The 13,595-nt window shown below is 56.2% G+C and overlaps 2 protein-coding genes across 3 annotated transcripts; both read right to left on the bottom strand.

Annotated features, from left to right (window-relative positions):
* Positions 1-142: 142 nt before the first annotated feature.
* Ccdc183 (coiled-coil domain containing 183) lies at positions 143-8,187 on the bottom strand. Its single transcript, XM_026395540.1, has 14 exons — positions 8,127-8,187; positions 7,505-7,626; positions 6,981-7,058; positions 6,605-6,772; positions 6,200-6,304; positions 4,616-4,738; positions 3,265-3,390; positions 3,064-3,118; positions 2,523-2,623; positions 1,721-1,881; positions 1,328-1,496; positions 1,132-1,242; positions 965-1,061; positions 143-355 (listed from the first exon to the last, which is right to left on the bottom strand). The coding sequence occupies exons 1-14, from the start codon at positions 8,185-8,187 to the stop codon at positions 237-239; spliced, it is 1,596 nt and encodes a 531-aa protein (XP_026251325.1). The 3' UTR covers positions 143-236.
* A 745-nt stretch (positions 8,188-8,932) lies between these two features.
* On the bottom strand, positions 8,933-12,738 carry Tmem141 (transmembrane protein 141). 2 transcript variants are annotated; one of them, XM_026395490.2, is made up of 5 exons: positions 12,647-12,738; positions 12,325-12,391; positions 12,068-12,151; positions 11,708-11,815; positions 8,933-9,097 (listed from the first exon to the last, which is right to left on the bottom strand). In XM_026395490.2, the coding sequence occupies exons 1-5, from the start codon at positions 12,698-12,700 to the stop codon at positions 9,054-9,056; spliced, it is 357 nt and encodes a 118-aa protein (XP_026251275.1). In that variant the 5' UTR covers positions 12,701-12,738; the 3' UTR covers positions 8,933-9,053. The 2 variants fall into 2 exon arrangements, with proteins under 2 accessions (XP_026251275.1, XP_026251276.1); XM_026395491.1 differs by lacking the exon at positions 8,933-9,097 and adding an exon at positions 10,825-11,270.
* Positions 12,739-13,595: the final 857 nt, after the last annotated feature.

Genomic DNA, 13,595 nt, shown 5'->3' with positions numbered 1-13,595 from the left:
CGGCCATCTTGGTGCCGGCGCGGATACGGGGCGCTGCGAGGGACACGTGGGCAGCGCAAGAGCGGCGCGCCGGGCCCGCCCCCACGCGCCCGCCCCGCCGCGCCCCCACGCGCTCGCCCCCACGCGCCCCCACGTGCCCGTCCAGCCCTCACGCGCCCCGCCCCGCCGCTTGCGTCCCTGCGGGTGCTAGGGCACTCCTGGAAAAATGTTTATTCGTGCAACAATCCCGGGTGGTACTACTTCCTCCTCTTCTTGGCCGCCTTGAGCCTTTCCTCGATCAGTCCCTGGGCCTGCTTCTTGATCTCGGCCCGCGACGGGACGTAGCTGTGGTCCACGTCGCCAAACTGGAAGCTTTCTGTGCGGGCGGGAGCGGGCCGCTGGTAGCCTGACCCCGCGCCCGCCACCCCGGGATTGAGTTCGCAGACGCTTCCTACTTCCGGTGTCGGGGTCCTGTGACCTGTGTTGCCTGGCGGTTGGGGAAAGGCTGACCCCTGGCGTGGCCCATCCTTAGAGAGGCATGGGCTCAGGAGTTCCACCCAGGGGTGGATGAACCACCCGGAACCACCTCCCTCCTGTGACTCACCCAAACCCTCTGACTTCAATCACCCAGGGCCAGGTACCAGGCCACCAGGGCCTGTTGGAATGAGCCAGGCCTAAGCTGCCCACCTGCCTTGCCTTTGGCCACAGAAACCCTACCCAATGCTCTGGCCTGGGTCTCTCCTTGTGGCTCCGGGCTTGGTGTGCCCCTCCTCTCGGGAAAATTGTCATACTTCTTCTATGGCTATAGACTTTCCTGGTCACCACTGAGGCACCTCCATTAATGTAGTCCCTCTTGGCACCCCTGTCCCTCCAGGATGTCCTGGTCAGATGGAGGGGATATCTTCCCCTACCTTTGCAGCTCAGACCCACTTCTGATTGCCACTGTGGCCCTTCCCAGCGGTCAGGTCCTCCTGAGCAGCCTCACCTATCATGTCCTCCTCTGCATCTTCAAAGGTGATCCTAGTGTTGTGCTTCTCCTTCAGAGTTGAGGACTCCAGGGTGTCCCTCACCTTTGTGCTGACCTGTAGGTCAGTGCCCCTGTCAGCTTGGAGAGGACCTGGGCCATTTGGGTGCCCCCTAGCCCAGAACTACCTCCTCAGTCCTGGGCAGCATTTGCAGGCGGTCAACCAGGTACATGAGCTTCCCCTGGCAGTATGTCAGCTTACTAAACAAATCAAGGGTATCGGAGGGTGCCACTTCTTTCTGTAGGCCAGAGGATGGTCTCGTCTCCTTTCTGGCCCCATCCAGAGGCCCTGGGTACAGCAGCTCCTCCCTACTCTGCTGGTACCTGGGCAGCAGGCAAGGCGATGCCGATGAGCCGGATGTACAGGTTGTCAATGCCTGTCTGGAGGACCAGCAGTAGCTGCTGGCTCCTGGTCATGTGGTTGTAGGCCTCCTGGAGCCTGGCTTCTTCCTCCTGCAGCATGTTCTTTATCTTGGACTCAATGGACTTAAAGCTGTGGAGTATGAAGGGAAACAGCAGGGAAAGTGGCACAGTCCCCAGAGCCCAAGGAAGGCCAGGAAGCCAGGTCTGAGCTGGGGGCTGTGCTAACTCCAAAGGCTTAGGTGTTCAGACACCAGTAAGTGTGTCCCCCAGCTTCTACAAAGCCACAGACTCATCATCTGTGAGCTCCCAGCTGTTGCCACATGGGGTGGTCCAGCAGTCCTGGAAGCTGAGTACCTGACAGAGCTGGGCATCTGGTGGAACTTGAGTAGTGCCTCCTCCAGCTCCAGCTTCTTCATCAGGGCCTCCAGCTGTACCCGCTGCTGCTCACAGTCCTCCATCTGCAGCTCCAGGTTCTCCTCTGTGTTTTTTTGAGCCAGGAAGCGGCCCGTGATGTCCTAACCAATCCAGGATACAGAGAAACAGGTGTGGGCCCGGAAAGGCAAACGGGGCTTATGCAGCCTGGGCCCCTCCCTTTGGCCAGTGCAGGTTTTCTGTACCAGAGGCTCAGTCTGATGCTGCCTGCTGCCTGCCACTGAGGACTGGGAGTGGGAGAAGGAGGGCAGCTACAGGGAATGTGTGTCCTGGAAGAGAACCTTCACAATGGGCAGAGGATAATAACCCCACCTGTAGCCAAGGAGACCATGAATCACCTTGAGTTCCTGTGTGACGATAGACAAGCTCATATCAGGGACATGTATAGGAGCTCAAGGCCCAATAACAAACCAGGTGGGATTAAAATAAATGGGGCCTGTGGGAGGCAGCTGCTTGCTGTGGCTCAGTCAGGTCGGGAAGGGGTGGGAATTGGAGGTATAGGCTGTTCCTTAGTTTTTGGATGCTCAGGTTCCAACAGGCTCCATATGCTTGGAATGGGTTGCTTTGTCCTGGGAGTACTCTCCAGGGGCTGTGCCTTGCAGACCCAGCTCCTTCCACACCTGAAAGCATATCTGGGGGGTTCAGCTTTCTGTGTCCTTTCCAGAGGGCTTGGCCCAGCTCAGCTGCCCTCCTGCCGTGCCCTGGGAGTGTGAGGGAGTCTTACCCAGAGGTGAGAGCATCGCACTGCAGACTTGACCTTCTCCACCCAAGCAATCACCTCTGTCTGGTATTCAAGTTCTGCTGCGGAAGTTTCTTTCTTCTTCACTGGGAAGAGGAGAGGGGAAGAGGTGTTAGCATGCAGGGATGGCCACAGGATGTCTCTGTACCTATCCAGCCAATGGGGAGGTCAGCTGAGGAACCCGGTACCCCAAGTCACCTGTACCTGTGACTACTCCCTTCTTGTGGGTCCTTCTGGGACACTCCAGGGAAGCCCCAGTGCAGATGAGGGCAGGGGGCAGCATGGCACTGTGGGACTTCATGGTACTTTCAGAGGCAGCTCTGAGAAGTCACTGGGTAACAGCTCCTAGGTGCTGGGAAAGGGATCCCTTGGCCACACAGGCCAAGGACTCACAGCCTCTGCAGGGGCTATCTCCTTCACTAGGGTGGCTCAGGTTCTACTGGGCCTTGGGGTGACCTGACTTTATGGTCCCAGCCAGAGCTGGCCTTGGAGACCCTGACTGAGCAGGCAGGAAGCTCAGACTAACCCTTCAGAGTATCCGAAATCATCACATTGGAGGGGAAGTCCAGGTCTGTCTGACCCTGATGGGAGAAAGCAGGTGAGAGTGAACTTGGCCCTCTGGAGGGAGTGGCCCTTCAGGCAGCCCTGAGTGGAGGGTCCTCCTGGCCCTCCTGTGGTGTGAGTCTTGATGGGTGGGGATGCCTGCCAGGCCCAGCCCAGGACGTACCCGGCGGTACTTCTCGCTGGTCTCCTTGCTGTGGATCTTGTCAATGAGCTTCTTCTGCTGGTTGAGCCGGTTCTCCCGTGCCCTGCGCTCCTCAATGAAGGACGCCTCCTTTTTCCTCATGTTCCTCTGGGAACACAGGTACACCATGGGGGTGCTATCTCACCACAGCCATCACTGGCCCTAGACCCAGTGGTCCATTTCAGTCCTTGTCTCACCAGGTTGTGGAGTACTGACTGAGGCTTTTGGCCATGCCCTTCTCCATGGAAGCTCACACCCACTGGCCCCCACCATCCTCGTGGGGTAGACACCCCTTTGCCTCTCAGCACAGGGACTCCAGGCTGGCACATGCTTGCCTTCTCTTGCTGCCCAGGCTTTCCACAGCACTTGAGACCTGTGCATGTCCATATGCCTCCCAGCCCACTCAACCAGATTCCATCAAAGTGGACACAATATGTCTAAAACCAAATTCATCATCTTCCCACAAGGCCTGGCCTCTTCTAGCACAGCCTGCTGTAGGGGCTGGAGCCTGACCAGCTCCCCTGCTTGTGCTTGCTGACACTGCTTTCTTCGTCGCCATCCCCAGTGTCAAAGCCCATAGCGGGGACCTCTTAAAGCCTTCTCTGTCTGTTTCTGGCTATTGGCCTCCACTGTAGGCTTGGCTAGGTGGCCAGCATTTCTGCCCTGGAGCCTTCCAGCCCTGGCAACCAGTGTGAACCATTTTGAAGCACAAATATGACCACGTCTCCATCTCCTCCCAGGCCCCAGGTTAGGGGACCCTGCTGTCTCCACTGACTCACATACTGTACCTGCAGTTCTCTTCCTCCGGCCACATGTACCTATGTATCAACATCCTTCACTTTTCTGTCCCTTCTTCTCCTGCGCTCTGGCTGCCCCTGAGTTGCTGGATCTTTTTTTCAGAACCCACTGAAGCACTGTGTCCTTGGAAAGCCAGCCTGGACCTCCCCTAGTAGCCAGCAACTCAGATGGACTCTGTGATACCCTACACATTTCTGCCACTCTGGCCCAGATATTGTGTAGTATTTCTTCAGGGACTAATGGACCGGCCCTACCCACTTCAGAAGGGTGGGCATGTTTCCCCAGGGCCTTATAGAGGTCTTGGCACAGACTGGGTCCATGGGGGCCACTGCCCTGGGCATCTACCTCATGACTGCCAATGGGAGCCCTCTCCCCCCATGCAGTGTGTGGGCAGAGCACCTGGTGGGGCAGTCTGCTGGAGCCTTTCAGAGATTGCTGTGATGTGGGCATGAGGGTGTCCTGACAGGTCTGGGCCAGCCACACAGGTTTGAGAGAGCCACCTGTAGAGGCCCCAAACCCTGGGGCCTAAACTCACCTTGACCTCATCAGTAATCATCATGGCTTCTTGGGACAGGACTGACATGTCCGACAGTTCTGAATAGTAGTTGACCACCAGGTTCTGCAGCTTGTCCAGCTCCGTGGGGTATCCTACAAGTACCTGCATGGAGTGGGCACAGGCAGGTGGGCATGGAGGCCATAGGCAACTTCAGTGCTGCCCACACTACATGCTGGCTTCCCTCATGCCTCCCTGATTCCCTTGTGGCCCCTACACAGAATGGATTTCACCCACCCTCCATCCTTACTGTATGAGCTCTGAGAATAGTGATGGGGTCTGATCTGTGGCCCTAGCCTAGAGCAGGGCACAGGGACGATGAGAGAAATGTTCTGGGAGAAGCAGGCAGCCTGGAGACTCCCACTGCCCAGGCCTGAACATGGTAAGGAAATAATGTTCTACACCAAGAAAGACTGACTCTGGAGCCCAGGAGGGTTTGCTTGGGGGCAACTCCCTCTGCAAGTGGAGCAGAGGGGCTTGAACCTGGGTTTATGGTTATAGAATCCAAGCTCAAAGGCAAGGCCACTCCTATCAGCCAGCCATATAACCTTGGGAAAGTTACTTAACTTCTCTGAGTGTCTCTGTCTGTAGAAAGGTTATACTGGTTCTTTCAAAAAGTTGCTGTCAGTATCAATGGACAATGTAAGATGGAGTGTATAGCACAGGGCCAGGTGCAAAGGGTCAAAAAGAGTTTAGCTATTAGTAGTCTGTTGTTAATAACCACAAAGTCCCGATCTTTGCCAAATTTTTTAAAAAGTGTAGATTGCTATGGGAATTTTTAAAAAGTGTGTATGTTCTGAAAAGAAGCAGGTACTACAGAGGAGAAACATAAGGCATGCCCAAGGGAAAATATGGGGAGGGGGCCAGGAAAGAAAGGTGGGCAAGGCTTCTAGGTGAGCGTCCGACACCAGGGCTGGAGGCAAGACCGGAGGACGGGAGGATGGTGTTGAGAGATGAGTATGGGGCCTGGGGTTGGGAACTAGACCCCCAAGGAAGAGCTGCCCTTCCCAGCCTATCTACCTGAGCCCAGTCTTAGGGCTTCCCCTGCCCACCTTTCTAGGCCCTGGGCTCTCAGGCAGGCCCATCATGCTGTTCTCAGCACCTGGCTGCCTGTGAATCTCCCCCCACATCTCTGCTCTGAAATGTGGGAGGCAGTGACCAACCTCCCTGAAAGGGATCTTGCCTCACAGTGGGATTTGTAGCCATCAGGGGCCAGGATCTGTTGTCTGCTAGAGTGGGGCAGCTGGATGGGAAGGCAAGCAGCAAGCTGTAGGCCCAGCAGACCTCCAAGGTACAGAGGTGTCAACTCTGTACCTTATTGGGGAACTGAGGGCCAGGCTGGTCTCTGACCCTCACAGGCTCACACTAAGCCATTTCCTATGTCTGAGAAAGTCCAAATGGCTCTGCTACACTCCACAATTGCATTCTTGAAAAATGAAGCTCTTAGATGTTTCCAAGTACTTTAGAGCCCTGTTTTGTTGGCAGCCTGGAGGAGAGCGCAGGTCTGGGGACAGCCCTGTCCCACCAAGACCCGACCCCCAGGCCAGGGCGGGGAGAGGGGCTCACTTTCTTCAGGTAGTCCAGCAGGCCCAGGTACAGCAGGTGGATGTTCTGGCAAGTGGTGATCTTGATCGTCGTCTTTTCGATGTTGTTCTCCAGCTGGCGGATGACCTGGGTCAGGCACAGGGTTCATTGAGGGCGCCTGGGGACAGGCCAGCCAGTGGCAGAGACCCTGCCCAGCGCTCGGCTTTCTCCCAAGGGGTCGCTCCCCTAGTGCAGTCCCTCCCGCATGGCTGCGCCTTCTCCATTGGAGCTCCGCTCCTCTAGAGGACCTGCCCTGCCTCTGAGTCCCCTCCAGACCAAGGAGCCCTACACTGCAGGGTCCGCCAGCCAACAGAGCCCCGCCCCCGTAGCCCCGTCCATTCGGAGGCTCGGGCCAGGCGAGCTCGCAGAGCTCCGCGCCCGAGGCACCTGCAGCATCCACTTCTCCTCCTTGGAGGCTTCTGACTTGTTCCGCAGGCTGGCCAACTCCAGTTGCATGCTTTCCAGCCTCTCCTCGCGCCGCCGCACCAGATGGATCAGCATGTTGTGCGCGTTCACACGATCGAAGACGTACTTGCGCAGATTCGCCCGTGCCACCTGGGTCGGGGAGGGCGACCGTGCTTGCGTGCGTGCGCGCGCGCGCGACGGGGCGCCGCGGGGCACCCAGGAGGGACGGGTGGCTGCCCTACAGGAGCCCTGGGATGGGAACTTGCTCTTCTCTCCGCAGGTTCCGGAGCCCTGTATAGTTAGGAGTGGGTCATGGGGCAGGGCGAGGGGTCCACCCCTGGCTTGTCAGCCTCAGTACCTCCACGGTGCTGCGGCCTTGCGCCATCCTCGTGTGCACGTCCTTCCCACAAGCTGTGGAGATGGTCCACTGGTCATTCTGCGGAGGGGCGGCGGCTGAGCCAGGCATAAAGCCCCAGGCGTCCTCCAGCCGCCGGCCCCTGCAGGCATCTCCCTGAGGCCTCTTTTACCAAATGCTAGCCCAGCACCAAGACCTCTGCTCCTGGGGCCGCCGGAGGAGAGCACCGCGCCACCCGACTGGCCACGCAGGAGGGTCTGGCTTGGGCGCCAGGGGCGGGGGGGGGGAGGGTTTGGAGAGGGACGCCAGAGGCCCCTGCAGCGGGACTGAGCCGTGCGTTTCAGATGCCGAGCCCTCTGAGTGGGTGGTGGGGAACCTGCCCTGGGCAAGGGTCATAGTGAATCTCTCTCCACAGCCCCCTGCCTCAAGAGAGGAAAGGGTGGGGGATGAGAAGAGGGGGTGTGTGTTTCTTCAGCTCGAGCCCGCCCCCATCCCCCACCTGCGAGGAGGGGGCAGGGCTTGGGCACCTTCTTGGCCAAAGCCCAGTCCTGGGCCCCACGACGGATGTTGCTGCGCAGAAGGGCCTGGGTTGCTTTGTTCTGTGCGATCTTGTCCTTCACCCCCTGGATTTGGAGCGCCCGACATTGCTCTGTGGTGAAGGAGGGGACAAGGTGGCCAGGGTGTGGGCGGCGAGGCAAGAGAAGGGTATGGGAGAACACTGCTTCCCCAGCCATGCTCCCTCCTCCCACTCTTCTCTGGGAGGAACGGGCTCCACTCCTCTGCAGGGGTGATCTGCAGGCCTGTCAGTGAAAAAGTGTTGGAGAGGCTCAAACCAGGAATGGGGCATCCTTACTCTCTTCCAAATATGCTACCCACAGAAGAGGCAGGCTCTTCCTGTCTCTTTGGTTCCGGGTGCTCTTAAGCTCACAAATCTCCTTTAGGTTCCCTCCTTCATACAGCCCCCTCCCATGGCAGACCCCTTAGATTCCCTTCTCCCAGCCTGGGCCTTGGGGATGGCGGTGGGGGTATAATTGGATGACCAATTGCTCCTCCATGTCCTGGTGTTAAAACTGAAGGTACTGGTCCAAGAACTAGGAACCAAGAACCCTTGGTCCCTGCAGGCCAAGTTTCAGCCAGCGCAGGGCTCACCTTGGAGCCGAGTGATGGTCCTTAGCTCCTGACTCTCCACATCTGCCTCATGCACTTTCATGATGGCTCTCAGGGTCCTTTGGGATCCCTGTGCGCTGCCCACTCTCCCTGTGTGTTGTCTATTCAACAGAGCCAATGCTCAGATTGTCCCTGGAATTTCAGCCCATTGTGAGGGGGGTCAGGGTTCTCAATGCTCAGAGAATATGGAATCCCCTCCTTCAGCCAGCCTCAGAATCACCTGTGGACAATTGCCCTAATGGAAGAGTCTTGTGGCTGCTCACTGCTTAGGAGCTCTGCTGTGTCCAGGAACCTGTTTCCTTGGTGGTGATGGTGGATAATTTGTAACTGTCTGGCATAGCACCCTTTGCCTGCACCTCTGCACCTTCCATGTTCCCTCCCATGCCCCTAGGCTGCTTCTATAGTCTCTGGACTGTGTTTCCCAAACCTATTCTGATGTCTTTACCTTGCAGGAACTCTATCCCCCCACCCATGTTCCAACTTCAAAGTCCATACTCTGGGTGACCTGGCTTACCACTCACTTCCCCATTTCTTCCACCTTCTCCTGATCTTTGCTGTGCTCCCTGGAGCCCAGCCAGTCGGCCCCCACCTCCCTCAGAACCCCTGGGCCTTTGTTCAGAAGTTACTTTCTCTAGGAGGGCCAGCTCCCTGCCCCTGACTCCTCCCTTTCCCCTAGAGTAGTGTGCATGGAGAAATGAACAGCCTGGGATGCTGGGGGCCACACGAGATATAGGTACCTCTTCGCCAGCCTTGTTGGCATGGGTCTTTTATAACAAAGCACCACAGACTAGTGGCTTACACAAGTTTATTCTCAGTCCCGGAGGCTGAAGTCTAGGATCCAGGTGCCAAAGGCTGGTTTCCCTGAGGCCTGATTCCTTGGCTTACAGATACTGTCTTTTCCCTGGGCCCTCAGGGAGTTGTCTCTCTGTGCATGTTTGTGTCCTGATCTCCTCCTGTAAGAGCACACACCCATCACATTGGATTAGGCTCCCCATGACCTCATTTAACCTTTATGTACCTTGTTAAAGACTCTGTCTTAGTCACATCCCAAAGTACTAGAGGACACAATCAGACCACAACATACACAACTTGGTATCTGGCGGAAACAAGCTTGCTAGCTCTCCATTCTCCCTTGGATACTGACTTCCTGAACTTCAGTGGGACATGTGCCTGGCCAGAGCAAGACTGCCTTCCTGAGTGTCCCTACCATAGATGCTCAATTCTGGCCAGTGGTGTGTAAGCAGAAATGGTAGGTGACCTGCTTTCCTTGTCCCCTTTCTTCCCCCTGCATAATGTGATAAAGAGACAATGCTGGAGCCCGTGTGACCACCTGGCACCATGATGAGTGGTCATGGAGGGAGCAGGCTGAAAGGAGCCTTGTTCTTGACTAACCACCCTGGCCCACTACTGTGGTCTGAGCAGTTTGTCCTCCAAAACTCATGCCAGAGTTTAATACTCCTTGTTAGGTATTAAAAAGCTAGAAACTTGGACTGTGGTGTTCAGAGGTGGGAGTCTCTGGGAAGGGGTTAAAGATTAGATAAGATCAGTAGGGTGGAGTCCTCCTGATAGAAGTCTGGTGGCCTTGCAGGAAGAGAGAAAGAACAGGAGACCCATATGCTGTTGCTTACCAGGGATGCGCTGGGCCTCCTCTGGACCTTGTCAGCAAAATGACCATCACCAGATATAGCCTCTCAAGCTTTGACCAGACTTGGGCCAAAATAAATCCCTTTTCTTTATATGTATGGTATATTATGGGCAACAGGAAACAGATTAAGGCACCCACCTGGACTTTTACAGGAAAGAAAATAAAGTTCTAGTTCTAGTTTGCCTAAGCCATTGTTATCTTGGGCCTGCGGCCATTCTGCCTTCCTTCTGAGACATCCTCAACAGACATTCTGAATGAGTGGCTCCAAGATGCCAGGGCAGAGCTGGCTGACCCAGCAGTGGGCCTTCTAGTACGGGGAGTGCAAGTCTGGACCATCTCTGCCTCTGTCTTTGTGGACTGTGATGAAGGCCATCTGGCCTTCAGCTTTCCTTTTCCATGGAGAGGAGGCCTCACCAATGGGTGAGTTTGGAATGACAGGGACCCCACATAAAGAAGCCCCAGAGCCAGGAGGAATCCGAATTCTGGGGTTCTGCATTAGGAACTTCCTTCCCACATCCTCGGCAGTAGCTGTATTGTCATAAAGATGACATCTGATCTTGGGCTGGGGTGGTGGCTCAGTGGCCTAGGGCACTGGGTTAGATTCTCAGCACCACATATAAATAAATGAATAAAATAAAGGTTCATCAACATCTAAAAAAATTTTTTAAAAGAAAGATGACACCTGATCTGTGTTTTTTTCCCCTTTGGTAGTACTAGGAATTGAACCCAGGGGTGCTTACCCACTGAGACTTTTTTTTTTTCTTTTGACAGAGTCTCACTAAGTTGCCCAGATAGGCCTTGAACTTGTGGATTCTGCTTCAGTTTCTCAAGTGATCTCATCTTTGCTCTACCACTGAACTATACCTCTTGCCCTTTTTTGTTTTTTAAAACAGAACCTCACAAAGTTGCTGAGGTTGGCCTTGAACTTGCCATCCTCCTGCCTGAGTCTCCCAAGTAGCTGGGATTACAGGCGTAGACCACCGTGCCTGGCTGTTCTCATTTCCTTGCCCCCTTTATTCTCAGTGGCTTTAGAGCTCTGGAGGGGAAAAGGACAAGCCATTTATTAGCCTCACACAGCCAGCACCAGTGGTCTCCCCAGACTTGTTGTGGGTGTAGGGGTTGGAAAGGGGACACCAAAGTACCCAGGATGCACAAGTCCCTTCCACCATGCAGGCTACCTTCTCCACTTGTGTGTGTGCAACAGGGCACAACCATTTCTGGCTCACAGTGTTTACCCTGTTTCTTGCTGCCCCACAGGAGAATGCCCATCCCCAGAGCCCGTCTGAACAGATGACCACTTGGGCAGGTCCTGGTTTGGGGGCAGCAACAGCAGAATGCACAGGTCTGTCAGGCTTGGACAGGCATGTGTGCAGAGGACACAGGATACACCTAGGTGGGGAAGCCTGTGTGAGGCAGGGAGGGCCAGGTTGGGGCTGGAGGTACAGTTGTGAACTGGGTGATGCTCTCTTAGCTGTGTGGATCTGTAAGAGGCAAAGGGAGATGACTGGAACCACATGCACGGTCACTCAGGACCCTTGTCCCATTTCACCATAGCAAAAACTGAGTCCTGTAACCAGGATGGCAAGCCTGGGGTTCATCAGCTTGATATGGGATCAGGGTCTCCCAGTCTAGCTGCTCTTCTTGGGTACCCACACAGCCGCCGGGACCTGCCCACACGCCTCACTCTGCACCCTTCTGTCTCAAGGCCACACAATTCTCTGACTTCCTCCTGTGAATGTAGCACTCAACTCTGCTGTACCCAATCCAGGACCAGCCCCTCGAGAATGGCAGGCCAAGGAAGCAGGGACTGAAGGGAAACCCCTTCCCAACCTATCACATGGGCCCCTGGTCTTGCCTCCCTAAAACTCTGGGGTCCTAGAACTTCAGCTGCTTCTTGCTGCCCCCCAGGCCCTCTCACCTGTGCCTCCGTCTCTGGGAAGTTGTCCTGTCTCCAGGAAGAGCCAGAGGTTGCTGCATTTCTGAGACTCCACTCTTGTCACCCCATAGCTTGCCACAGAGCCTGCAACTGGGGAGCAGGAAGCAGGAGGGTGGTGGGCTGCGGGGCCTTAGCCTTTGCATTTTCAGAAGGGAAGGTGAGCACGGGGTATGTTTGGACAGACATGGTGGGTGAATTTGGACAGGGCTTCTATGCAAACTGGAGGCCCAGCCAGAGGCAGGGGTGCTGGAACCATATTCTCAGCAGAAACCTATCCTTGCTTAAGACATAGTGACCTGTGCTATTCAGGGGCATTTCAGGTACATACTCTGGGATACCCACCCACAGCCATCAGCACGCTCCACTGCATCGGGTACGGGAACTTTCTCTGAATGAACATCTGCAGGCCGAAGGTCATGCCGGTTCCTGCCAAGAGCCAGGGTCCACCAATCAGCCAGTAGGCTGGGCTGGCTGGGGACCACCTGGGTGCCCCGAGTGCACCTGTTGGCAGGCGGCTTGGCGCCACCTGCTGGAGAGTCAGGGTGGGACAAGAGAGTGCGGTTTTTTTTGACACCACAGGACACCTGGACCCAGCCTACCTGTGACAAAGGTGAACACGCCCTTCATGAAGGCGTTTGACTGGCACGCAGCATATTCCCCGAGTCCCTGGGAGACGGAAGGGAGTTCGAGGCTCAGTCCTCCCTCCCTCTTCTCTCACCGTCCCTCCAGTCCCTCCTCTGGGCAGGCCCTGGTCGTGGAGGGGTAAGACGCTGGGGACTGAACACGTCCCACCTCCCCTTAAGCCCACCAGGGACGCCCCAGGCCCAGGCAGGAGCGTGCCCCTTCGCCCCTCCTTCCTGCCGGGGCTCCCAGCCAGCCCCCCGTCCGGCTTAGGTCAGCTGCTGAGGCCGGTCTTCTCACCGGGTGTTTGGCGGCCACGGCGTCGTCGACGCGGGACAGGCCAAGGGTCACCATGGTGGCCTGGTAGGAAGCGCCCGCCTGCAGAAGACGGCGAAGAGAGGCGGGGATGGGGGCGGGAACAGGGGCGGGAACAGGGGCGGGAACAGGGGCGGGAACAGGGGCGGGAACAGGGGCGGGAACAGGGGCGGGAACAGGGGCGGGAACAGGGGCGGGAACAGGGGCGGGTGGGGCCCCAAAACGCCGCCTGCGCAGGCGCAGCCACTTGCCTCGCGGGCGGGAGTGAAGGTCGTGGTTTCTGTTTATCAAGCTGGGGACGTGCTTCAGAGCTCCACTCAAGGGTTGGAGTTCTTAAAAGCAACCACGAGTATGATTTGGAATTATAATCATATAATTATGTAATTATAATTCCAAATTATAATTTGGAATAATTATTTAGCACAGTACTTTCTACAGTACTGCTTAAGCCCATTCTTGGTGCCAATTCTGTTCTGAACCTGGGGTCCCACGGGGGACTTGGAGCCCCTGCCCTCAGAGTCTGGCTGACCCTTACTGGCCTCCGACCCAGGAGCGTTGGAAGGCCCAGGCTTCGGGCACCCCTCAGGAGGCTCTCAGAGTCCCCAAAAGTGTGACCCAGCAGTGGGGGAGCAATAGATAGTGTGAGAAGAGGGAGGACCCACAGGCCTTGTCCGGGAGGCTGGAGGGGATGCAGAATGCGGGGACAGGAAATGGAGCGGAGGAGGGTGGATGATGAGTTTCAGGGCAAATACGCTGGAGGAAGGACAGGAGAAAAGTTTAAAACAGGTAGAAGAGATGTAGAAGGAGGGATAGGGAAATGCAATTGCAGACTCAAGTTCCTAGACTTCCAGACCTGCCCCTCTCCAAGCCAGTGTCTCTCCCAGACCTTCACCCCCAAAATTTCTGGAAAAGTTACTGTGAACTTACCCACTTA

The sequence above is a fragment of the Urocitellus parryii genome, chromosome 4, assembly GCF_045843805.1.
Source record: "Urocitellus parryii isolate mUroPar1 chromosome 4, mUroPar1.hap1, whole genome shotgun sequence".
Classification (NCBI taxonomy): Eukaryota; Metazoa; Chordata; class Mammalia; order Rodentia; family Sciuridae; genus Urocitellus; species Urocitellus parryii.
The sequence above is the reverse complement of the archived record's forward strand: the minus strand, read 5'-3'. Positions and strand labels throughout refer to the sequence as shown.

Bases quoted from the DNA above. Each gene is read 5' to 3' on its own strand.
- Tmem141 (XM_026395490.2), bottom strand. From the start codon at position 12,700: ATGGTGACCCTTGGCCTGTCCCGCGTCGACGACGCCGTGGCCGCCAAA. The intron at 12,392-12,646 runs GTGAGAAGACCG...TCCGTCTCCCAG, and splicing joins CCGTGGCCGCCAAACACCCG to GGACTCGGGGAATATGCTGC. The intron at 12,152-12,324 runs GTAGGCTGGGTC...GGCTCTTGGCAG, and splicing joins CGTGTTCACCTTTGTCACAG to GAACCGGCATGACCTTCGGC.
- Ccdc183 (XM_026395540.1), bottom strand. From the start codon at position 8,187: ATGAAAGTGCATGAGGCAGATGTGGAGAGTCAGGAGCTAAGGACCATC. The intron at 6,305-6,604 runs GTGCCTCGGGCG...TGCCTGACCCAG, and splicing joins AGGAGAAGTGGATGCTGCAG to GTCATCCGCCAGCTGGAGAA. The intron at 3,119-3,264 runs GTACGTCCTGGG...TTCTCCCATCAG, and splicing joins CCAGCGAGAAGTACCGCCGG to GGTCAGACAGACCTGGACTT.